This window comes from Phoxinus phoxinus, assembly GCF_949152265.1.
Source record: "Phoxinus phoxinus genome assembly, chromosome: 6".
Lineage (NCBI taxonomy): Eukaryota > Metazoa > Chordata > Actinopteri > Cypriniformes > Leuciscidae > Phoxinus > Phoxinus phoxinus.
Window position 1 is genome coordinate 35,405,131 of NC_136881.1, and position 26,984 is coordinate 35,432,114.

The 26,984-nt window shown below is 35.9% G+C and overlaps 2 protein-coding genes across 4 annotated transcripts; one reads left to right on the forward strand and one right to left on the reverse strand.

Moving 5' to 3' along the window:
- The first annotated feature begins 14 nt into the window (after positions 1-14).
- abcg2d (ATP binding cassette subfamily G member 2 (JR blood group)) lies at positions 15-14,397 on the forward strand. 2 transcript variants are annotated; one of them, XM_079616884.1, is made up of 16 exons: positions 15-109; positions 617-847; positions 2,377-2,436; positions 2,636-2,750; positions 2,884-3,036; positions 4,355-4,512; positions 5,190-5,341; positions 5,523-5,624; positions 5,858-6,108; positions 8,691-8,773; positions 10,081-10,170; positions 10,956-11,080; positions 12,145-12,299; positions 12,380-12,469; positions 12,560-12,645; positions 13,602-14,397. In XM_079616884.1, exons 2-16 carry the CDS (start codon positions 636-638, stop codon positions 13,747-13,749), a joined length of 1,980 nt encoding a protein of 659 aa, XP_079473010.1. In that variant the 5' UTR covers positions 15-109; positions 617-635; the 3' UTR covers positions 13,750-14,397. The 2 variants fall into 2 exon arrangements, 1 of the variants encoding a protein (XP_079473010.1); XR_013798130.1 differs by lacking the exon at positions 13,602-14,397 and having other exon boundaries at positions 12,145-12,303.
- Positions 14,292-26,202, reverse strand: pkd2 (polycystic kidney disease 2). 2 transcript variants are annotated; one of them, XM_079616882.1, is made up of 14 exons: positions 24,833-26,202; positions 23,740-23,853; positions 23,185-23,318; positions 22,840-23,090; positions 22,537-22,761; positions 21,459-21,687; positions 21,172-21,342; positions 20,900-21,081; positions 20,377-20,497; positions 19,405-19,625; positions 19,199-19,316; positions 17,616-17,776; positions 17,373-17,520; positions 14,292-16,245 (listed from the first exon to the last, which is right to left on the reverse strand). In XM_079616882.1, the coding sequence occupies exons 1-14, from the start codon at positions 25,233-25,235 to the stop codon at positions 16,018-16,020; spliced, it is 2,706 nt and encodes a 901-aa protein (XP_079473008.1). In that variant the 5' UTR covers positions 25,236-26,202; the 3' UTR covers positions 14,292-16,017. The 2 variants fall into 2 exon arrangements, with proteins under 2 accessions (XP_079473008.1, XP_079473007.1); XM_079616881.1 differs by having other exon boundaries at positions 14,294-16,245; positions 17,616-17,779.
- Positions 26,203-26,984: the final 782 nt, after the last annotated feature.

Here is a 26,984-nt window from a genome sequence, read left to right on the forward strand (position 1 = left end):
AAGATCCCTGCTTCCCCGCCTCAAGTCAGATTTGGAGGTTTCCCGTCTGATACTTGAACAGCTCAAACCCTTGCAGACGTCCAGCGGTCACTGCAGCAGCGAGAGGAGGGTAAGCATCTTTCTCTGATGCTATATTAATACTATAGATAGAAGGATGCGGATGTTTATGCTACTGTAACCTGTTTGTGCTTATAATCTGAATAATGTAACTGACAAGTGAAAAAATATGCTGATAAAGTGTTACAGCCACTTTGTATTAATCAAATATGTTTAATGGCTAATTTAATAAAAAGACAAGATATTATATAATATTGCATATTCATATAAATTATATAGCCATTTCAATTTCATACATGATGCATTGGAATATAAGAAATTAAAGCTACACACGGAGAGACTGATTGTCGCACAAAGGTTTATTTCTGGAAGTTTCTCTATAGGCGTGCCTTAAAGTCTAGGCTACAAAACACGTATTGAACATTTAAGCATTATTATTCTGAAAATACCATAACAGTAACTCACTAAATTCTGTTACGAATTTCTGAGGTATTATTTATAGTCCTGATACAAGCTACAAGTACACTTCTTCTCTTATTCATATAGTGTTTCTTTTTAGGGAGAAAACCTGGCAGAAGATGACTGACAATGTTGTCTTTGAGCATGATCAAATCACTGAAGAGACGGGCAGGAATGGGATGTCTTTGTCAAAGATCATTGCCATGGGTCCTGTGAAAAAGCAACACGGAGCCACTGTCAGCTTCCATAGCATCTGGTATAGAGTAGATCAGAAGAGCGGACCCATCTGCAAGAGGACAGCAGTCCAGAAGGAGATTCTGGTAGACCTCAAGTGAGTCCATCTCATGCACAGAGAGAGAGAGAGTTCAGATCAGGGCTCAGTTAGTCTCTTTAATCTGTTAAAAGATCGTCCTCCGTTGAGTTTTCTCCAACATCTTTTTCGGGTTAAGTTTTTATTGTGGTTATTGCATCATAGGAATTTAAAAAGATTCTATGGCATAAGAACTCAAACAACTTCTATGGTAATTCTGGAATTTCAAAAGGTTCTCCTATGACATCATACACTCTAAAAAATGCTGGGTTGTTTTAACCCAATTTTGGGTCAAATATGGACAAACCCAAACGTTGGATCAAAAATGCAATTTAAACATTTAACCCAATGGCTGGGTTTGTCCATATTTGACCCAAAATTGGGTTAAAACAACCCAGCATTTTTTAGAGTGTATGATGTCATAGGACAACCTTTTGAAATTCCAGAATTACCATAGAAGTTGTTTGAGTTCTTATGCCACATCTTCTTATGGAACATCTTCTGTGATAAAATAGGAATTTTAAAAGGTTCTCCTATGGCAGAAGTTTTCTAACTGGAGTGCTAGGGCATCTGAAAAAATTCAGGGAGAAATCGCTAAAGTATAGTAGTAGTTTTTTTTTATTATAGTAGTAATTAGTTGTATTTGTAGTATTATTTCCATTGTTCTGCTTTTGAAACACTGGTTAGAAATCATTAGATGCACTGTGACGATTTTTTTTATGACAGCCTAGTTTATAGCCGTAAGAAATCAAATCTTTCCTTGCCATGTACACTCATTCAAGAACATGTTGTATTTCATTCATAGCTTGAATATAAATGAATGCATAAATATAAATAAATGCATATATATTTGCTTCACACGGTGATCGTCATATTGGGGAGCCTTGTATCAAAATGTTTGAAGAAAAAAAAAACATCTTATGGATCTTAACAATATTTATCTCACGACATCACAGGAACATAAACAATTCTCCTATGCCATCATATGAAATGTACAAAAGTTCTCTTATCGCAGGAACTTTAAACGGGTTTCTCTCTGGCTTCATAAAACTTCAGTAGATTCTTTACAAAACCCTTTCACCTTTACATGTGTTCACCAGAACAATGGATCGTTACCTTTTCCTTAAAGCATTAAATGAGCTTGACATTTCCCAGAACCAAGTGCATAGTTTCTTTGGACATTCTCTCTATAGTGTTAGTGTCAATTAAATGATATTATGAATGGGTTTGTGAGTCTAATCTCTTGATCTCTTGGCTTGCAAACCCACCAGGGTTAAATGCAGTCAAGTGTGATGAATGAAAACCTAGTTTAACAGCGGGTCTCGGCATCACCTAGATGGCCTAGTTTTAACCGTGTTATAGTTTGATAACCTTTTAAGAAATGTCTGGAATTTAATGACAATTAGATTAATTTAGTTAGCATTTAGCCATGGTGCTCTACTTCTTTTAGACTAGCACAACAACATCTGTGCAATACGTTTGTCCACCGGGCCTGATGAATTCAATAGCAAGTGACATGAACATAATCTCATTTTTATCTCCCTTTTCAGTGGGATCATGAGACCTGGTTTAAATGCTATTTTGGGTCCTACGGGAAGTGGCAAATCTTCGTGAGTACATATCTGACGAATTCACATCTTAATAAGATATCAGTGTCAAATGGATTCCGGATTGAAGGGGAGATTATTTTTTGTTTAACAAGCTTTTTGGAGTCTCTTTCCTGACAAGTTTCCTCCAGGAATACAGAATCAGATGAATGTTAATGCAACGTTATCATCCTCACATGGAGCTTTTCTCTCTATCTCTCAGGTTTTTGGATGTACTTGCAGCCAGGAAGGATCCTGCAGGTCTTTCTGGAGAAGTGCTCATCAATGGAGCCCTACAGCCGCCTAATTTCAAATGTCTTTCTGGTTATGTTGTCCAGGTACAATGCATGCATGATATGAGCTCTATATATGGGACTCTTAAAAGTCTTTTTATGCTTAAATGCTTATAAGGTGTAGGAATGGGATATTGGGATTCAGCATAGAGTTTCCTTTGTGTGTGTATATGTTAAGGATGACATTGTGATGGGCACGCTAACGGTGAGAGAGAACCTCCGTTTCTCGGCTGCGCTGCGCTTGTCTTCCCGAGTGAGTCCGAGGGAGAAGGAGGCGAGAGTTAACCACCTCATCTCAGAGCTGGGCCTCAACAAAGTCGCAGATGCAAAGGTGAAATAGCATTTCTTGTCCAGGCTAAACCAGAATAGATGTCTTGACAAAAATATGTCAAGTTTACTTGCTTACCTGCGTTTTTTAACAAATCAAATTGGCGGGTCAAAATTACCCAAACCCCTAAAATTATACTTTTTTTTTTTTTTACCTTTAAATTGCTAGATTTTATTAATAAATAATAACACATAAACACTGTTAATAAACACACAATACATTCTTTCAACTTAAATTCAAAATAACTCACTATTTCATGCATAAACCTTTTAATTCAGCTCAAAATATCTTACATTGGGACTCTTTGCTGACCTCTTGTGGGAAAAAAATTATATAACATGATATTTCATGACTCTAGCCACTAGATGGCCGTACACATGTAGACATAATAAAAATAAAAATAAATACATTTTGGTAAAGGTTTAGCATTTATAGTTTGAATTTTTAACATTTTTAGGTTTTTAAATGTATACTGAAGCATTCCTCGCATTCCATTCATTCCTATAGGGGTCAAATTGACCCGCGAGGGAAGAATTTGTTACTTTTTAAAATTTCAACCACAAAACTCCTCGATTTCATTTTTTTTTTTTTGTGGTTCATGTGTGACAAAAGTCATGGGGTCTTGGACCCCTTGGATGAACACTCAATTTGAAGAAGAAGAAAAAATTCTGGATCAAAATGACCCGAGGGAAGGATGAGGGTTAAGTAGATAAAAATATGCAAATACTATCAGAAAGCTGTTACTTCTTTAAAAGATAAAAATGCACCAATAGTAGGTAGTTGTACATATAAAAGTTCAGATTTTTTTATTTATTATCCAACATAAATATTTTGGTTAATTTATATGTAGTTGTAATCGCAATTATTCGACCCCCATTGCAAATCAGGTTTATTCGCAAAATGTAAAGACTTTCAGCTGTTTGCAATGATCAAATCAAACAAACGTAGTGGAAATAGCTCAACAACAAATGTTTCAAGTGGTTTCCCCAAATTCAACTGAAAATGCAACTTTTAATGACTTCTGCAGACTGTCTAACTAATATTCCACATCACTGTAAAAAAAAATGTTGGTTTAACTTAAAAAAGCAAGTTACCTTGTTGCCTTAAAATTTTGAGTTTGTTGTAATTAAAAATTTGAGTTAATACAATGAAGAAGAATGGTTTAATAAACAGAAACTCAAAATAGTATGTTATCTTCACACATTAGTTATTGAAGTTGATTTGACAAAAGATTAAAAGTTGTGATAACAAATCATGAAACATTTTTTTGCAGTGTAGTCTCTACAAACGATCTAGAGCATAAGTGTGTATGTGTGTATAGGTGGGCACGCAGCTTATCCGAGGCATCTCCGGTGGGGAGAGGAAGAGGACCAGCATTGGGATGGAGCTGATCATAGACCCCTCTGTGCTGTTTCTGGACGAGCCCACCACCGGGCTGGATGCTAGTACAGCTCATTCTGTGCTTCTGCTGCTGAAGAGGCCTGTATATTCAAAACATCCACTCATTGTCATCTCATAGGCTTTACTTAAAGCAGAAGGGGATGTAAAATAAAGAGCATTCAGTGAAATGAATCCTTTGGCTGAGCTTCTGTGCTTTCACTGCCCATTTTTGAGATATGAAAGTTATCACATATATCATACACTTCCATTCAAAAGTTTGGGGTCAGTAAGAGTCTCTTAAATGCTTGCTAAAGCTGCATTTATTTGATCAAAAATACAGTAAAAAACAGTAATATTGTGAAATATTATAACAATTTTTACCAAGTTTTCTATTTGAATATTTTTTTAATGTAATTTATTCCTGTGATGCAAAGCTGAATTTTCTGAAATCAATCTTATATGATGATTTACTGCTCAAGATTTTTATTTATTTTTTATTATCAATGTTGAAAATAGTTGTGCTGCTTAATACTTTTGTGGAAACTGTGAAACATTTTTATTCAGTGATTCTTTGATGCATATGAAGTTCAAAAGAACATGCATTTGAAATCGAAATCTTTTGTACAATTATTAATGTCTTTATCATTCATTATTAATCACTTTTGACCAATTTAATGTGTCTTTGCTGAACCCCAAACTTTTGAGCAGTAGTGTAGATATGATCTTAGTGGTGTTGTTTAACTGTCTCAACACTGTGTCTGTGTGTTTGTTTTCAGAATGGCCGGTCAGGGACGCACCATCATCATGTCCATTCATCAGCCGAGGTACACCATCTACCGGCTTTTCGACAGCCTCACCCTGCTGGCCAACGGCAAGCAAGTCTATCACGGACCCGCTCAAGACGCTCTAGACTACTTTACCAACATTGGTACGCATTATTTCCCGATACGAAAACCTAAAAAGCTTTTAAATATGCTTAAAAACCAGGGTTGAAAGAGCTGAACTGTGACGTGACACTTTCTTCTAAGATGTGAATATCAGGAGCACAATACTATCATCTCTACTTGAATGAAACTTAACGGTGTTTTGATTTTTCAATGATATCTTAGGATATGCTTGTGAAGCTCATAATAACCCAGCTGATTTCTTCTTGGACGTCATTAATGGGAGCTCCGCAGCGGCTAATGTGACAAAGATTCATAATAATGGAGGTACTTTGGTTAGTCATCTGGAGTCAGATTCGCTTGTTAAATTATATATAATGTAAAACATGCCAAAAATGCCAATATGAGGTCTTCTTTCAAGTTAATAGCCATTTACACTCAACTTGGCTATAACTAATTAAAGATAAATAAATAATTTAAGAGATGTTTTGTATCGTAGTGGTGCATTGTGATCACTTGCATGAACTTGCATTATACCCTATGTGTAATATCCTTGGCAGATTTTGAGTTTGAAGTGGCCGCCGGCAGCCAGCAGTGTATTGAGGATCAGCTGGTGGACAAGTACAGAAACTGCAGTTACGCACGGGTCATCAAAGCCGAGCTGGAACGCATCATCCGGGCCAAAGACAGCGACATCAGAGCCAAATGTCCCACCATCACCTACAACAGCTCTTTCTCCCAGCAGCTCCACTGGGTGTTATGGAGAACCTTCTGGAATCTGATGCTGAACCCGCAGACTTCAGTAGCGCAGGTGCCACTGTGATCTTATGGACTCCTCTGTCTGTCTGTCAATCTATTGCTGGTTTCTAAAGTATTTATATGTTTTGTTTATAATAATTATATTAAAAGTATCACCCCAAAACCCAAAAATTATAATAAGAAATTCTACAAATACAAAATAATAATTATAAATAAAAATGTAAGTATATAATTTAGTAAAAAAAAACTTTCTTAAAAAATTATAATGTATATTAAAATATAAAAAAATATTAAAATATGTATTAATTAGTGTGTGTGTGTTTAAGTTACTTTATTTGTAGTGAGTGTGTATATATATATATATATATATATAATTATTATTATTACATAAATCAAACCAAAATTATTTAAAAATATATTAAATGTATCACCCCAAAACCCAAAAATTAAAATAAGAAATTCTACAAATACAATATATAATTTATAATTATAAATAAAAATGTAAATAAATAATTTAGGAAAATTACTTTATTTAAAAATTATAATGTATATTAAAAACAAATATATTTTTTAAATATGTATTAATTTTTGTGTGTGTGTTCAAGTTCAAGTTACCTTATTTGTATAGTGTGTGTGTGTGTGTATGTATATATAGGCCTAATTATTATTGACTTAAATCAAACCTTAATCAAATAAATTTTTTCATTTATAAATATATTACATTTATCACCCCCAAACCAAAGAATAAGATAAGGAATACAAAAATATATATATTTTTTAATAAACAGTAAAGTGAATCTTATACGTATTACAATTGAAAATTTAACTCTCTGTAGGCATGAGAATTTAATTATAAAAAAAGGTCATAATGCGAAATCTTCTTACGGGTTCTAAAATGGGCTTTATTTTTTATGCAAAACATAATCTCATTTCTTCTCTGTAAGCTGTGCATGTTCTCATGAGATCTGAGCATTCAGCTCAGTTTGTAGGACTAGATTACACTAAACAACGATTTGTTGCCCCAACAGTTTAGACCCAGGTTTTCCTCAAAAGAGAGTTTATGGAGACTTTAGATGCTCATTAACCAGCAAATGCCATCAGAGGAGCCCTCGATTTAGTCATTATTAACAGCTGATTGCTCCCAGAGGCTTTGGGCTTATTCCTCGAGGTCAGAGCTAAGCGGATTTGGTGACTGTTGTGACCCTGGTCTCGCCCTCCCCGTAGATCTGAAGTGATATCATTTCTGGCCATGCAGCGTGGATAATTTTTCAGCAGCGTAAATCATGTCTAGCAGCCCATCACCTGACTGGAGTTAACATAAGGGCTGAAGCCTCTGCTGTATTTGCTTAGCCTTTTACCCTGGGAACGACCTTCACACTGCAGACACTCATAAGCTGTCAAGAGATTATTGTCAAACTCACTCTTTCTGCCTTTTACCTTTATCCAGTGAATTATGCTAAGATGTTTTGAGCGGTGCTAATTAGCGCGTTGCCTTGCGCTTGCTGTATTCTGGGTGGTTGCTGATGCATTGTTGCTAAATGGTTTCTAGGATGTTTTGGGTGGTTCAAGTCAAAAGCCATCAAGCGGAATTTGATTTGCCGCTAGTTATTTCCTAAACGACTTTTGTTTACAGATTTCTCCAATTACATTCAAGATAATATCTGGTAACGCTTCACAATAAGGTTTCATTAGTTAAAGGGTAAGTGTCGCCAAAATTTATCCTAGGCTCTTTTTGTTAATCTACCCGAGTCAAACATTCGTGTAAAAAGCATAATTAGAATGGAAACGCCACTTTTAAGTTTGACCGTATTTTCGTTTTCGGTCAAAATGTCTTTTGAATGGGAGTGCTAGGGGCACTACAATGATACCATCAAAATCGCTATTTTTAAAACACTAAGGCGGCTCGACACACCAAAACTGTGCTTGAAGTGTCACCAGCGGCTCTACACATGAACTCGAACATTGACTAGATTGTTTGTGTACACAGAGTTTACTGAAAAGAAAGGGTTTCTACGACTCACTTTATCAGTTAGTGTTTCCGGTGGCTGGAATTGTGTCAGTCAAAAGTAGTCGATCTCCGAATGCGACGTAATGAACTGACTCCATATGAGGAAATGTCATGAACTTGTAATTCCAATGAAAAGCAAGATAACTTACACACTTAGAATATATCATGGAAACAAGCTTTAGGAGCTTTCCATCTTTACTCTCCTCATGTTACGTTGCATTCGGAGATCGACTACTTTTGACTGCTGCTCATATCTGACTATAACATGACATATAGCCTATAACATGCTTTCACACGTTTATTTTTTTTATCATTTTTGTGAGGAGTAAAATTTACATATGTGGTTTCAACAACCAGATGCATTTACACTTGTCCAGTTTCGTCTGGAATGCGGCCCAGAACACCTCCTGAAGTGGTTTGAGCGATAGGATTCAACAAAATAAATCCGTCTCGAATGCGTTTTCGGAGGGCATTTACACCTGGCCTTTTCACGGATCAGAAAACGCATGAAGTGACCAGGTGTAAACAGCCCCTTAAAGAAAGCATGTTCATGTGTCATCAAGACTGAAATCAAGTATGCCAGTGTTCGAGTGCACTGCTTGAATTATGAAGGTTATGTTTCGCAGTTGGCAGTGACGACCCTCATGGCTGCTATTGTTGGTGCCATCTTCCACGGAGTCACGGATGACCAGAGCGGCATACAAAACAGGCGAGTTTAACTTTAAGTAGTCTTTATTTTAATGCCTTTCTTTAAGCATTGTGCATGTACAGTATATAAAGCTTTCATTCTTGTTCGGGGTGGGCAAAGTACACAAATCATGAGCTTACAGTAAAACGTGTGATATTATGCTTTATGAAGTCAACTGATTGATACAATTCCGCAAAATGAAAATACTCTGTACAGAACAAATACTTGCACACAATACTTTGACTACTGAAAAAAGAACAAATAGTGAAAACTGCTTATTTTTTTATTTTGAAAGGTTTTGCAGTTTTTTTAAGTACATTTAACATCTGTTAAACTAAGTAAAATCTACAGGTTTTTTTTGTAAATTATTCAGCAGTTATGAGTGCTGTCAAATCAGTTAATTGCATCTGACATAAAAGGTAAATACATATTTGTGTGTGTATATATATATATATTAGGGCTGTCAAAAGATTAATCGCATCCAAAATAAAAGTTTGTGTTTGCATAATATATGTGTGTGTACTGTGTATAATTATTATGTATAAATACACACATATTCAAGTATATATTTAAGAAATATTTGCATTTATATACTGTATATACATTTATATAATTTATATTATATATAAATATTTTATATATAAATATAACCAATTTTTCTTAAACATATACATGATTGTGTGTGTTTTTATATATATAATAATTATACACAGTACACACACATATATTATGCAAACACAAACTTTTATTTTGGATGCGATTAATCGCGATTAATCTTTTGACAGCCCTAATATATATATATATATATATATACACACACACACACATACACACACATACATATTATATATTTACAAACTTTTAATCGATTCGACAGCACTGGAGTAATTCGAACTTAATAATTTAAGTAAATCTAACTTGATTATTTTACATAAAATTAATTAGAAGTAATACATACACAAGTAAATGTGATCATTTTGTAAAAAATTTATTAAAAGCATTGAATAAATCTACTAATTTTAAGTGGCAATAAAAAGTCTAGCCTTATTAAAATGGCAGGTTTTTAAGATGTAAAATGGTCTTTTTCCACCTTTAATGTGACATTGAAACCAAATGTTGCATAGCAAACAATATGAACGTATGGTATGAGTTAATGCAAATTACACAGATTAGCCAATTTTCTACCATTCCTTTAAAAAAAATACTTAACAAATTCTTTTTTTTTTCTTTTTTAGAAAAGGCATGCAGCTTTCCACTGAGTAACATACATGTACTCACTTTATTTAGTTTTTTGTAGTTCCATGCAAATGTCACTATTTTCTTTTCAGGTTTGGTGTTTTGTTCTTCATCACAACGAATCAGTGTTTCAGCACACTCTCCGCAGCCGAGCTCTTCATCGCGGAGCGCAAACTCTTTATGTATGTACTTCAGACGTTTTGTCAATTATTATTTTATATTTGTAATTTATTTATTTTCTGATAATTAAAATTAAAAAATTATAAATGTATAATTAAAAATGTATATTTTAAGTATATATTTTTAAGATGTCTTACATTATTTTCATGTTTCTATATGTATTATTATTATATATTATAATTGCAATTTATTTATTTATTTAATGATATTTAAAATAATATAATTAGAAAAATTATAAATGCATAATTAAAAATTTATATAGTATATATTTTTAAGATTACATATGAAATGAAGATTTCATTTCACAATAATTTCATGTTTCTATATTTATTATGAATAGTTTATATTATAATTGTAATTTATGTATTTTATGATAATAAAAACATAATTTTAATAATGAAAATATATATGTAAAAATATACATAATTACAATTTTAAATTAAGTATATTTTTAAGATTTCATACATCGTGTTTCTATATTTATTATTAAAGGTCCCACCGCATGGAGCCACTGGGGGACAATAGGCAGGCTAGGGAAACTCATATTAAAGTTAAAAAACCTCAGAAAGTGAAATTTTCATGCCATGGGACTTTTAATTGTTTGAATTAACTATATATTTTTAAGATTTCATACATAATTTGACGTTTCAATATTTATAATTGTATTTTTTATTATAATTAACGTTAATTCTGTACTTACCCTCTGTGCTCCATTCAGTGTAAACGCACCTTTTTTGCGGTGTATCCATCTTCTGTAAAGCAGCATGTTATGTTTCTCTTTTTGCAGTCATGAATACACAAGTGGATACTACAGAGTGTCCGTCTACTTCCTGTCTAAGATCCTGTCTGACATCATCACCCAGCGCACCATCCCTACCGTACTCTTCACCTGTGTTATTTACTTCATGATCGGTAAACATTGTACACGACTAAACCCTTAAAGAGGCAGCACACGATTGCTCACTTTAATTGCGACATCCTCATGTTTTCTGTAAACGTATAACCCACAGTATCTACATTTAGCCTGCAAGTGAGGAAAAATCATAAAGCATCAACGATTTGCATCCGCGAAGACTTCAGATGACGCAAACTGAACCAATGCACCAATGCTATATTTTCTAAATGTCATAATCATTTGTTAATAAACTAGTATTTATTACTTCGATGAGCTCATTGTATCTGCATTAAAGGACAATTCCGGCGCAAAATGAACCTAGGGTTAATTAACACATGGTTACCGAGTCGACCGTTCTCTGGGATGTGTTTTCATGATAATTGAATGTAAAATGTTTTATCTCTAAAAACAGATTAGCTTATAACGCTAGCATATGGGGCATAGAATAAGTACAAATAAATAGCTAGTTAATACCACTAAAAAGGCTCAAAATAGCCTTACACTAACAAGTGTTTTCCAAGATGGCTCCTGCCTGTATACGCGACATGTACTGTCTTTATAAAGTATCTTCTTATTAAACTGTCTGTACACTTACACAGTTCTCAATGCTTCGGTTTGCATGTAGGGACCCTCATTATGCTACTGTGTTAGTGTGAGGCTATTTTGAGCCTTTTTAGTGGTATTAACTAGCGATTTATTTGTACTTATTCTATGCCCCATATACTAGCGTTATAAGCTAATCTGTTTTTAGAGAGAAAACATTTTACATTCGATTATCATGAAAACACATCCCAGAGAACGGTCGACTCGGTAACCATGTGTTAATTACGCCTAGGTTCATTTTGCACCGGAATTGTCCTTTAAATTACTACATTGTTAAATTACTACATTTTTAGTAAATGTACATTTCTGAAATACATAACTTAGACAGTTACGGTACCTCTGATAACAGATCACTCTAAATTGTGGTATATATGGACTCATGCACTTTCTGTAAAGCTGCTTTGAAATGATGTGTATTGTGAAAAGCGCTATATTACAAATAAACATGAATTGAATTGAACGTGTCTTTGTTTTGCAGGGCTGAAACCCACAGTGTCGGCGTTCTTCATCTTCATGCTAACAGTGATTCTGGTGGCTTGTACGGCGGCGGCCATGGCCATGGCCATCTCAGCCGACCAATCAGTGGTGGCGGTGGCCAACATCTTCATGACCATCAGCTTCATCTTCATGATGGCAAGTACATATTGCCGACCACAAGTGCTTTTACTGCAGAGAAGGCCTGTTCTCTTTACTTGCACTGAATGTGTGTCCAGATCTTCTCTGGCCTGCTGGTTAACCTGAAGAGCATCATGGACTGGTTGTCCTGGCTGAAGTATCTCAGCATCCCTCGCTATGGGCTTGAGGTATGAACTTTCACTCTCTACGTCTGAGCAAACGAAAGACTTGCTGTCGAGGTGATATGTTCATGATGTTTGGTCTAATCATTTGAACAGGCATTGGAGATAAATGAGTTTGTGGGGCTGAATTTTTGTGGAAATGTCTCTGCTGTGATGAGCGGCCCTGCAACAGACATCCTCATGTATGTACAAATATATGTTATTTATATTTTGATATATGTGGTAAATAGACCCTACAGGTGTAGAATTGTGTATATTGTGCCAGTTTATCTTTTTGTTTTTTTGTCATAGAATTTTTATTGTTGCAAACTGCATTTTTACATTTTATACCACCCCACCCACCATAAACAACCCTACCCAGCCCCAACAGAGCAATCCCCAATCTGATCAACAAGACATCTGAACATCAAGAAAAAAAAAAAAAAAAAAACATATACATACATTAATATACACCTACATACAAGCAAAGATGCATTGCATAATCGAGATGATAATATTAGTAAAAAAAAAACATGTATACCTCCGCTCAATCCACGTCTAAAGTTTGTAAGTCATTAAAGAATGTAATAAATTGTTGCCATTTTTTGAAAAAAGATTCAAGCCAGTTTATCTTATATAAAACAATATTGTTAAATGCTAAACCGCAAGTAAATGCAGGTAGGTTCCTGAATTAGACATTTATAATGTTACAATTTCAAATAAATGCTGTTTTCTTTCTATTCATTACATAATTTTGGGGGGGAAATATATCACGTTTTCCACAAAAATATTAAGCCGCACAACTGTTTTCAACAGTGATAATAATTAGAAATGTTTCTTGTGCAGCAAATCATCATATTAGAATGATTTCTGAAGGATCATGTGACACTGCAGACTGGAGTAATGATGCTGAAAATTCAGCTTTTCATCACAGGAATACATGACATTTTTATATATATAACGATATAAAACAGTTATTTTAAATTGTAAAAATATTTCACAATATTACTGCTTTTACTGATTTTTTTTTGGCCAAATAATTGCAGTCTTGGTGAGAGTAAGAGACTTCTTTCAAAAACATTTACAAAAATCACAAAAAGTGTATATGTGATTTATTTTGTAATGTTATACTTCATATTCGGTGCATTATATTTTACAGCTGCACAGGAGAACAGCACCTGACGTTCCAGGGAATCGATTACTCATCCTGGGGTTTATGGCAGAACCACGTCGCGCTTACACTCATGACTTTCATCTTTCTCATCATCGCTTACATCAAGCTCAGATTCATCCATAAGTTCTCATAAATGTTCTGATTATCAGCTTTATCATATAATATCATTTCATCCTTCTTTACAGTAAGTATGTACGTAGATGTGATTCTTTAGAATGATTTTTAAAACCGTCGTTAGTTATTGTCCTTGGTGTGAACGGGGCTCTAGAGAAGTAAAATGGGCTGTAATAAATCTAAACATTATTATAATGTTATAGTACAATTAGTAAGAGATCTTAATGATAATCTAAGTTTAATGATTCGCTCTAATCAACTTAAGTGTAAATATTTTCTGAATAATTCGAACCCCTATGTTACGAACAGGACTAGGGTTGTGTACAGGCCTGGTACGGCTCGCTCTTCATAATCCATGTAATTGGTCTTAATGTTTTTGTAATCCACCGCAAGCAGACATCAGTGAGATTACTGAAGCGCTCAAACCACAGGCGAAAGCAAGTAAACTCTTTCAATGATAACTAACTACACAATATCCCTTTATTGTACAGGTCTTACAGTCGAGGGCATTATGACTGGGATCAAGCGACACGTGCTTCGTGACCAAATAATGAGCACATGATGAGTTTCAATGGTTTTTATTTCAAATGACTGTCGTATTGAACTGTAAATAATGTACAGTATATGTAAAAATCGGAGAGTACCATAGTTACAGAGGTTATTGCACAAAAAAAAAAAAATTCATTAAAGCTGCAGTCTGTAACTTTTTTTTGTGTTCAAAATTTATAATGAGCAAGTACATAATTTTCCAAACCGTGTTTTTGTCTAATCCTAAATCACTACGGTACACCTATAATAAGTGTTTATATTCTGTTCACCCACAAGACGCATGCAGTTCTGTTTATTAACCGCTAGAGCGCCAAAAGTTACCGACTGCAGCTTTAAGATCTTTGACATTTTTTATTAGGCTTAAAGGAGAAGAGTGTAATTTCTGCTTCTCTAGCGGCATCAAACGAACAGTGAATAGTTTGAGCGGCCCAACATAACAAATTTGGCTGTATAATCATACAACCTGTTTTAAAACAGCTAGATGTGCAGAAACTATATGCTTTACCTTTCGGAAAAGCTTTGTAAATCCTACCTTAAGACAAATACGCATGGGTTTCCCATGAAATCAGATGCACTCCAAATCGAAGTTTGTTTCAAATTACAAAAAGTATCAAAATGATTTAAGTTTCATAATTCTTAAAAATAAATGTATAAATGATTAACAGAACATGCCACACTTGTATTAAATCAAGACAAGAACTACAAAATATGCAAAGCAAACCATAAACTTGAGTGAAATTGCACCGAAGGTGATATATATAAAGCAATGTGTGACAACCTTCATTTTTGGAAAATGTGAATGTTTACTTTTCGCATGTTTTGTGTTTATGAACAACTATTTTCACACATTTCTTCTGATTATATATAGAATGATATTGGTCCTTGCTGAACATTATTTCCTTCATTACATTCATCATTGTAAGCTTTCCAACTGGCTTCTTCATTGCTGTTGAAACTGGACTTAAATACTGTAGGTTAGTGAAAGCTTAATGAATAACTAAGTATATACTGCATTTCTTTGTAAGCAGCGCATTCAATCATAGCAGGATACAGCAAAAAAAGTGATATAAAATATACTTATGCTATACTTTTCTGAGCCATTTCTACAATGATTTCTAGGTGTTGTTAGAGACTGTAAAGTTCCCCACAAGTGTCTTGAACACCATCCACTAATATTCATTTTGAATACGGTAGTGTATCTATTGTATTATGAACGTTTTATCAGTTGATACTTGGTACTTTCATGAATGTTGTTTCTAATGTTATGAAAATGGTTCAAGAAAACTTTTTGGGAACGAATGTTTACTGTAAATTAGGAGTTTGATAGTATGACTATAGCTAGGATTGCCTGCTCGAAAATATGAGAAAGCAAAATGCACATCATATTCCAAATACCTGATTAATACATGTTAATATGAGTAAACTAAAGCTAAGCTGCCACTGACTGATCTTAAAATCTAATTTGCTTTATTAGAACATCCACAAAAATCTCCTCAATAAGTAATAGTGAAACTGTGTTTTAGAACTTCAAATTTATCTTCATTTTTTGCATTATAAAGCACTGTAAAGCCCCAATTAACTTTAATATAAAGAAACACAAATAAATAGCTTTGTGCAGGACTATTTAACAGCTGTGGCTTTAATATTTTTTTAGTAGATTTTGCCCAGTGCACTGCACCAAATTGTGAAACAATGAAATTCATGATCTGTTGGAATGTTTCTTTACAACCAAACCCCTTCAAATGTGGGCGGCAGCACTGGCCGCACCATCCAGGCCCTCATTGGACAGCGAGGAGGGTGAGCGGGAACTGCGTGGGCGGAGCTGAGCGGACGGGATGATGGGAGTGCCCTGATGGTGGCTCACCTGTGACATCGTGTCATCAGACTCCCAGCGCTCCAGTTCGTCTCTCGCCAGCCGGTCCATTTGCTCTCGGTGCAGCTCTGGATCTCGGCCCATTCTTTCGTCCTGAGGGCACAAGTTTATGTGTCAGAATGCACACTAAAATAATTTCCTCTGATCCACTTGACAAAAAAATGACAAAGGGGCCATTCACACAAAACGCGTTTTTGCGTAAAAAAAAAAAGCTGTCTCCATGTGCTAACAAGTTTAATTTCAGCAACCAATCATTTGTCTAAAAGTGAAAGTGCTTCCCAACATCACACGTATATATTGCATGTATTAGTATTTATATTTAGTACTTAATGATGTTGAAAGTATAAGAAATATTTTGAATATTTTTTTTGTTATTTAGTCATTTAATTATTAAAGTATGGAATAATTAAGTTTTATTTTTTTCTGTTGTAATATATTTTAAAATGTCATTTATTCCTGTGATGGTAGAGCTGAATTTTCTGAATTCCAGTCTTTTTTCTTTCTTTCTTTTTTATTTTGTAGAAATTAATACTTTTGATTAGAAGGCACGTATTAAATGGATCAAAATGGACAGTAAAGACAGATTTATACTTAAAAAACATGCTGTTAATTTTACTTTCAATTCATGAAATAATCCTGAAAAAATGTATCACGATTTCCACAAAAAATAAGCAGCAAAAACTGTTTTCTACATTAATTATAAGAAACATTATTAATAACTGAGCAACAATAATAATTGAGCAGCAAATCAACATATTAGAATGATTTCTGAAGGATCATGTGACACTGAAGAAAACAGTTATCTTAAATTGTAATAATATTTCTCACTGTTTTACTTCTTTCAAAAACATTACAAAATCATAATTATTCCAAACTTTTGACCAGTAGTGTGTAATATATAATATATATATTTATTTTGTATTTATTATTATAATAAATATAAATAATGCACTGTTTATTTAATACATATGTTTTATACTTGTGTGTGGTTTTCACTAGGTTTTCAGACACAGTAAAACCATTGGTAGATTTTATCATAATGCTATTGCAATGTTAAAGGTGCATCCATGTAACGTGCAAACAACGATCTCCGATATTTAGAATTAGGACTGCAGTACCTATTTCCACCACTAGCTGTCCCTCTTACAGACTGCGTCTTTAATGTTATAATGCTAATGTGCAAACATTTTTGAAAGGTTTTAAACTGTTTTTATCATCACCTCCATGACTCCATCCAGGATCCGTCCAAGCACATCTCTCCTCTTCATCTTGGCTCTCTCCATGGCCTCTAGCTTCACGATAACGGCGTCAATCTTTGACACAATGCTGCCGATCGAGTGCTCCATGCGGTCCACTCGACGCACAAGCCTGATGGGCCACATCAAGCACAAAAAACTTTTCAATTAGAGGTTAAACATTCGACATATTGTGAAAGCGTAATTCCAGTGACAGGTGATGTTTACACTTGGAACTCCTCGTAAGACACGCCTCCTGAGCTGCTGCCACGGCGACGAGAGCTGTGTCCGCTGTCCTCATCATCGTCCTCCTCGGAGTCGTCATGGCTACGAGAGAAGCTCCGCCCACTCACTGGCCTGGGCAGCGAACTGTGCTCCAGATCCAAGTCCTCCTGGCGAGTGTTCAACAGATACTAAACATCTGCTCCAGTGTCGTTTAGTGTGTTCACACTTGGCATGTTCAGTTGGATTAAAACGAACCCTGGTGTGATTGCTCTGTTAGTGCGGTTCATTTGAACAACTGTGAACGCTGCCATCTGAACCCTGGTGCGCACCAAACAAGAGGGCCGAAAAAAGAGGGATCTCGGTCCGCTTCCAAACAAACTCTGGTGCGGTTTGAATGAAATATGAACGCAACACTGACCAAAGACATGTAAACAAACCAAAAATGGGACATGATGTCACAAGATGCGACCCTTAAAAAGGACAGAATGCTCAAACATGTTTTTTCACATCATAGTCTCGATGTTGCCCATCATAGTTCGGTACAGGCATCAGAACCGCGTTTCCTCGCAGTAGATCTGTGTTTGTGTGTGTGTTTGTGACGGAGGGATTCCGGACGCTGTTTAAACTCCTTTACACATTTTATAAGCTCTTCACGAGTTCAAAATACCATCATATGTAGCTACGCACATACAGCGAGTGCATTTATTCCAGAACACAGCATTGTTTTGGATGTTCAGTAAATCCCGTCATGAAATATATGTAATAAAAGCCGACCAATCAGGTTGTGAACGTATCCCTATTCCTTTAGGTCCGGTGTTAAAATGCCAATCTGAACGCTTAGCAGACCAGAATTAAATGGGGGGTTTTTTGGTCCGAACCAAGCGAACCGTACCACAAGTGTGAACACACCCTTAATTATTTGGTTCTTTATTTAAAATGTTTAAATTAAAATAGTGCTCTTGAATTCTTTTGAGCATTTCTGTGGCTCAAACAGTACAGCATGGCACTAGCAACGCCAAGGTCATGGGTTTGATTCCCAGGGAATGCATGAACTAATAAGATGAAGGCAATGTAAGCGACTACCAAATGCATTCGATTGGTTTGTTTGGTCCAAAAAAACATTTTAGCGTTCACATTGGCATTTTAACACCGAACCTAAAGATACCGGACCTAAAGGCATTGGGATACGTTCACAACCTGATTTGGTCGGCTTTTATTATGTATATTTCGTGACGGAACCAAACAAACTTTCATAACAATGCTGTGTTCTGGATTAAATGCGCTAGTTGTATGTGCGTAGCTTCATATGATGGTATTTTGACCAGCTGAGAACTCGTGAAGAGCTTATAAAATGTGTAAAGGAGTTAAAACAGCTGCAGGAATCCCTCCGTCACACACACACACACACACACTTGTTTGGTGTGCACCAGGGTTCAGATGGCAGCGTTCACACTTGTTCAAATGAACCGCACCAACAGAGCAATCACACCAGGGTTCGTTTTGATTCAACCAAACGTGCCAAGTGTGAACACAACCTTAAGTGAAGTGGCATTGTGCAACATCCTTTAGCATTAGTTTTCACTCACTCGCTCTTTCTCCAGGTCATCTCTCATCTGCTGGTGCTCGTGTTCGGTCAGTTCCTGATCTCCGTCAAGGTCATACTTGGCAAAAATGGCTTCAATCTCAGCATCTGAATGGCCCTTTCTGTGTACAAACACACATAAAACGATCCGCATTGACAGTTGAGTCCATCTCGCAGTTGTATAATTTAGTGTAGATAAATGTTTCTCACCCTCTGAGGTCTTGCCGGAGCTCATCGAAGCTGAGTTTGCCAGTAGCCTGGTGTAAGCTGTCTGGGATGTCATTGATGGAAGTCTTCTTCAGCTTGAGTTTGACCATTGCCCTGTTATAGCCCTTCTTGATAAGGTCTGTGATCTCCATCTCTGACCTCTGCTGGGCCATGTCAGCTTTCACCTCCGAGTACGTGTCATTGATGATGGCCAAGAACATATTCTGGACAAAGCAAAATGCCCAGTCAAACATAAGCATTCCTTTTTTTAGATTGGATTTATTTTACATTCAAGCTCAAGCTATTTCTTCTAGCTCAGTAGAGCATGGCACTTTGCAACGTCAAGGTCATGGGTTTGATTTCCAGGGAAAGCAAAAGCTTATAAAATGTAGAGGCATCGATATACTTTAAGAACAAAATTGAAGAACGAACTGGTGTGATGTAATTTACAACAAAATCAGGCCAAAATTAAGTTCATTTGGAGTTCTTCTCAGGAGTTTCGAAAAAACTTTAGAAGAAAGAAAGTATTTTGGGGCCTTCTAGGGATCATTCCCCTCTCTCCTCTCCCATGATTGAAGGTTTAAAGGGATAGTCCACCCAAAAATGCAAAATTCTGTCATCATTTACTCACCCTTATGTTGTTCCAAATTGGTATGAGTTTCTTTTTTCTTTTGAACACAAAAGAAGAAATTTTAAAGAATGTTGGTAACCACACTGTCCTACAATGAAAGTCAATGGTTACCATCAACTGTTTGATTACCAACATTCTTTAAAATGTCTTCTTTTGTGTTCAAGGCTGAGTAAGTGATGACAAAATTTTCATTTTTGGGTGAACTACCCCTTTAAACCTTCAATCATGGGAGAATTGGACCGGCAAAGGACCTCAAGAAGAGACTTATTTAAATTATTTGAATCCTATTTTAATTTAAGGTATATTTCATGTAATGTATGTCATGTTCCTCTTGCTGTGTTTACCAGCAAAATCATGAAGATGAAGAACACGAAGGTGGTGAAGTAAATGGGTCCCAACACGCTGTCGGCCTCCTCGATTTCCGAGAAGTCAAAATCACCCAGAATGATCCGGAACTGCGTGAAACTGAGCAACAAAAACCACCAACATTAACAATATTCATAATCTATCACAATATATTTGAAAAAAAAAAAAGTGTATTAAAACTAAATAAATACATTTATTATTAAATTAATATTAGTTTTAAAATTATATATATACGTATATATATATGTATTGTGATATGTCGGGTTAGGGTCAATTTAGATTCAAAATTATGAGGTCAAAAACATACATGGATGAATTGTTCACAATAAGATCTATAACATGCATTTAGACAATAATGTGAATTTTCATTTCATGCCAACTTTAGCTAAACGTGTATGATTCTTTTCTAAATAGCCGACATGTTTTTATTATTATTGCGTTTTATTGTTTATATAATAATATATTCTGAGTCTAGGTCATTTAGATGCATCCAAAACTCACATGCAGGCCTGAAACGTGCTGAAGTCGTTGACTTGAGTTCCGAAAACTAAATATGCCAGCTGCGCGTAGGCCAGGAACACGATGAAAAACATGATAGCGAAGCCCATCAGGTCCTTGGCGCAGCGTGACATGGTGGTGGACAGCTGATTCATGGTCTTGTTGAAATTAATAAACTTAAAAAGCTGTGGGAGAATCAAGATGGTTGTATTGTGAGGAAACAACAACACTGAAAAATCGTTTTGGTATGACAAATGTTGAGAATGACACCTCACCTTCACCCACGAGAGGAAGACAATGACGGCAGCCAGGTTGTTGAAGTGAACCTGAAGGCGAGCGAGCGGCTCAAAGTTGGGGTATGTGCTGTGGTTCTCCAGCAGGAAGTGAAGTCTGTGACTGACCGCTGATGTTCTACAGATGTTCATAATGATGGCTGGAACACTGAGCTGTGATGGTGATGAAGAAGATGAAGAGGATGAACCAAAGTGTCATGCTCAAAAAGCACAAAATACACTGGCTAGAGTAAGCTACACATATGCAGCGTCTAAATCATGTGGCCTACCGTAACAATGAGAACATCCAAGCAGTTCCACAGGCTCTTGAAGTAACGCAAACGATGCAGGCGGATCTCTAGAACTTCTTCCACCAGGTAATACAGCACAAAGAGGCAGAAGGCCACTTCACACATGCCCACAAAGTAGTCCCAGCTGGACACGTAGCGGATAAGACGCACCGTCTGGAACTGCCAGGAGGTCACGGCGCCCCCTGTGGCTGGAAACTCTGCTAGCAACCTACAGTGAAGCAGCAGGTGACAGATCTTTGAATGTATTGAGTCAAGAAAAGTCGAGCGAGGATGCTAAAGCCATGCTGTATTTATTATACATCACATGGCATGTGGAAAAAATTTAAATCGTGGCCACGAATTAAGAATTTGTTCCTACCGCGTTCATTACCACGATTTGTTAATACGTTCCCTCATTTTAGTTAAATCAGGGCCAGGACAAAAACGAGAGGACCAATTAATTAATTTCATTAAAATATGATCATATGACGTCATTAAAATGATACAGTATATGTTTAAAACAATGCAAGACAGAAGACCAATCACAGTTTAGTATGCAAATTACACCATCACGAATGCTGAACTTTTAATCTTAAAAAATTTAGTTTTATGTGAAATTTCTTTTTCTTTTTTTCCTTTCTTTTTTTAAATAAAACCATGATAGTTTAATAAAGAGTATGCATGTTAAACATAGAGCAAGAATGCTAAAGCTATGTTATAATTTATTAAATAAAATATATTTGCTATATTTTATTAATATATATGCAATATGTAAATTTCGTTTTTTTATTAAAAAAGTCATTTAACATGGTACATATTTAAGTTAAGGGAATGCATGCTAGAAGACCAATCACAAGTCGGTATGCAAATTACTCAATTTTCAAACTTTCCTAAATTTCTTCTTTTTTTTTTAAGTACAAGTAACAAAAAACTTGATAGTTTAAATAGAGTATGTATGTATGTAACTAGTTTGGGAAAAATAAATTGCAAAAAAATTTTTTTTTGTAATTTGATGTTTAGAATAAAAATAAATTAGTGTAAAATCCCATGCACTTACAGCACAGCTTCAGTCCATTACCTGACAATACAAAACAGGTTAACGTTGCCATTGTAGACGGAGAAGTCCAGGAACACTGCTCTAGTGCCACGGTCCAACCAGAGGTTGTTTTTTAACTCTTGCAGCTGATTGGCCGACTTCTCTCGAGTGCGTGAAAGGTCCTGGTAGTAACCTCCACCGTCATAGGTCGACACCTGACCCCAGTAGCTGCTCTCACCCAGACGGCTCTCCTCTGAGTGCCTCCACCTGACAGATAAACAGCATGAGAAACCTGTTCAAGACCAAAGATAAAAAAAAATAAGCTATCCGCGTATTTTTACATACGCTGTGCCATTCTTCGGTCCGAATGGTGCCTTGTCCTCATTGGCCGGAGAATAGACATTGTAGCAGTCGTAAACCTCATCCCGCAGGTCTTCGTGGACAGAACAGGACTCATTGCGCACTTTCAGTTGCCGGAGACGTGGGACGCCCAACAGGAGGTTCTCGTAGTAGATCAGACTCTGGTTTTCTGGGAGGCTCTTGTTGTTGTACCAGACCTCCCAGTACATGCCATTAAGAAAAGGGCCTTCTGTGAACTACAGATAATGTTTTCATTAAGGTCTGCGATGCAGTTGGAACTAATCCGTAATTTGTTTAGTAAACGAGCATTAAAGAAAGAGGAATAATTACTTTCCAGAAGTCTTCCATGGTAGAAAGAGTCTTGAAGGTCGTCGGATCTCCACTTGTCAGCGGTGCATCCACGAAAAGTTGGGACATGACTTTGGTGTAGTAGTACATGTTGGTGCTCACCATTCCGTAGGTTACTAAAACAAATTTAAAGATGTAAATGCGTTTGAGCTGACTCTAGATAGTCAAAAAGGGAATTGCTGCTGTGGTCATTTTGAGGAATTAAAGTGCTTGTTACTCCAGAAAAAGAAAGACTGCCAGAGCCGGAGCAGACCATGGAAACTGACAATTTTAGAAATATTTTTCCATTATGACATCTGATTCTCTATGCTGAATGGCAATTCATTTTGTGCAATTCAAAATGAATAAGTCTTTATACTTTTTAGGTACCATTAAGGTTTATGCTCGATTAAACTGACTCGTCTTCATCTGAGAAATATTTCCAAGGCCTGGTGCTCTAGCATGTAAGGAAAGGCAATGTAAAAGCATTAAAAACATTAATGTAACAAGAGGTGTATTAACATATTTAAGCATGAAACCGTCCAGAATTCAACCTACATATGCAGAGGGTGATCAGAAAGAGGATGTAGGTGATCATTTCCCGTAGGACAGTTTTCAGGTACATCTCTCTGTTACTGTTGCTCTCCCCCAAAAGACGAGTGTCCCATAGCACTGAAATAGAGAATGAAATTAAGAAATGCACAAAAATCCCACAAAAAAACCTTTACTAAGTTAATTAGATAATTCTCACTTATTTTCTTTCCTATTTATTTTATTTCTTTTTAAAATGATTTTTACTCTTGACTTATAATGAGGTAGCCTACTTTTTGAAATGTAGTATGTGTACTATTTGAATTTGAATGTTTTTTCTTCTTTTCTTTTTTTCATTTGTTCTTTTTTTTCAATCTCTTCTGCTCAACAAGTCTGCATTTATTCCATCAACAATACAGCAAAACAGTAATATTGTGAAATATTATTACAATTATAATTTTTATTAAATCTAATTATTCCAGCATTATTACTCCAGTCTTCAGAGTTACATGATCCTTCAGAAATCATTAATATACTGATTTGATGCTCAAGAAACATAATTAATATTATGTTGAAAACAGTTGTGAATAGAAAGTTGAAAGGAACAAAATGTATAGGAATTAAATTAAAATATATATATATATTATAAATGTATACTGTCACTTTTGATCAATTCAATGTAGGCTACCCTTGCTTAATAAAAGGATTATTTATTTTCAAAATTATTTAGCTAATTATAAATAGTAGCTACACACATTAACAAACCTCGGCCCTTACAGACACATTGTCATATTAAAATTTTACTTGAGAAATAAGTTTGGCCCATTTATGAACTTTATAAAAAGTATGCAAATTACTAGGATATTGGCTGTTTATTGGTAACGTTACTTATAAAGCACATATAATGCATGACCATACTATACATCCCTTAATCCTACCCAACAACTACCTTTAAGTCGGCTATTATTAAGCAGCAATTAGAAGTTTACTGAGGCATAAACGTCGTCGTGAATAGTTAATAGTGAGTAGGCTACTGGACCCTAAACTAAAGTTGTATTGTATTTTCATGATAGTGAAACATACATTTATATAAGTAAGTAAGTCCAAGCAAAAGTTTCACCTCTCATTTTCTCGAGTATCCTCTTCCCACAGCTGCGGTGTTCTTGTGCTGGTGGAGTTGGATACAGTCCTCTGTTGATCCTCGCACTGATGCCGGAGAAGCTCCCGGGTCTGCCGCCGCTGCTGCTGCTGGACGCCGTGGACACGGACCTCCGACCCGGGCTCCCCGGAGGCCAGTCCGCTTCCATCATCCCCTCCTCCGGTTCGAAGCCTGGGTTATCCCGGCTCCACGCCTGTCTGGAGCTGGAGGCGGGTGGAGAGGGGGTCTCATCGGGCACTCCGAGGCCCACTTCAAGTTCTTCATGATGCATTTTTTCCATCTCGATCCCTTCATGACGCGGAGATGTTGCGGGAGAAGCCGCCTGGGTCTGCGGTGCTTGAGGACGGACGCGACTGGAGCTCATTGTGTCATTTACAGTAACCGAATATAAACAAACGTCTTCATTTCAGTAACTGTGGATGATTGCGACGCTGGTTATGAAAAGGTTACGGACGCCACGAACTCGTATTCAGAAAATCTCGGATTTAAAGTTCTTCAAGTCAACGTTATTGAATTGTTGTTGTTTGAGCTTTTTAAAAACTCTAAATTCACTATTACGATGGTATGCAACAGAAATAAGTTACGTAAGAAAATTCGACTGAAAACTTCATACAACAACAAAGGGGTTTGTTTGATAGAACAGACGCTTTGTAAAATAAGAATAGTTTAACGTTACTTGCATGTTTCACTCTGAAATAATTTTGAGTGGCTTCAGTCCAGATTTTGTGAGAGTGGGGAAAAGCAGTTTTCCAGTCCACACTCAGCCATCTTTGTTCCCAGTTGTTCCCAGACTAGAGGAATCCAGTTACACACTGACATCAACCTCTGGAAACTTCAACATTTCCCAGCTCCTCCCTTCTGTCCTCCTTACTGACACTCACAACATCAAACGTTCGTTTAATAAAAAGATAGAACAATTGTAAATGGTTAACAGTCCTTTACATTAATGTATAAAGTGATAAAAAAGTTTTTAAATATTAGCCATACATATTCAGTCTAAAACAAGTGACTTAATTTGTTTCAATTGGTTTTAAAACTACTCGAATTCACAGTTTGAATTTCACACTCTGTTGTTGTTGTTATTGTTTGTGAATAAGGCAATAAGTTGCCAGGCAACAAGATGCCGACCCCCTCCAGGATTGGATGTGGGAGGATGAAGTTTGATGAACCAATCAAGATATCAAACCACTTCATGTATGAGATGTTCTACTGGCTATATATTAGTAAATAACCACAATAATTCACAATAATGACTACCAAAGCAGTGCTTTAGGGGAAACCCTGCGATATGGGCAATTGATGGTTCCATGAAGAACCTTTAAAGGGGCAGGTCACCCAAAAAATGTAAATTCTAGTTGCCCCAAATGACGTGTATTATACACTTAATATATATATTCACTTATACACTACAGCAACATAGTGTCGGCCCAGATCTGGCCCACATTTGATACGCATTGAATCCACATTGTACCGGATCTGGGCCGACACCATGTTGCTGTCTGGGATATATCAGTGTACTCACCCCAAAATGGTTCTTATGGTGTTCTTTTTAATCTTTTTTTATTAAATCAAATGGTCTGCTATTCATGTATTTTAAATACAGCAACTATAAACAATGTGTTTTGGTCATTAATATTATGCTTGACTAATTATTCCTAATTTTTGTATTAAATAATTAATTAAACGATCTTGTAAAAAAATATATTTGTCAAGTATTGTTTTTGTAGGCTACTTTTGACAATTATGCCTTCAACTTTGACTTGGTAACTTTGACTTTGACACAGAAAATGCATGCATAAAACACAATATTTACACACTTTTGGGACAAGACTTGATCAGTCGTTCACTCTATGCAATTAAGACTATATTGTTTTGGTATTTGTACACCACAGCAAGTCTACAAATTCTGCCATATAAGGGATATTCAGTGAGTCATATGAAGCCTCAGACAAGTCCAAATACATCTCACTGATAATGATTATAGAGGACTTGAAACAAATGTTTTTCATCTCAATCTCAACTTTTTGGCATTTTCACACCTTTCCAAGTATCTCCATTGTCTTCCAGTTTCTGTTAGATTTCAAGCCCACCCTGGCTGTTTGTGTGGAAACAT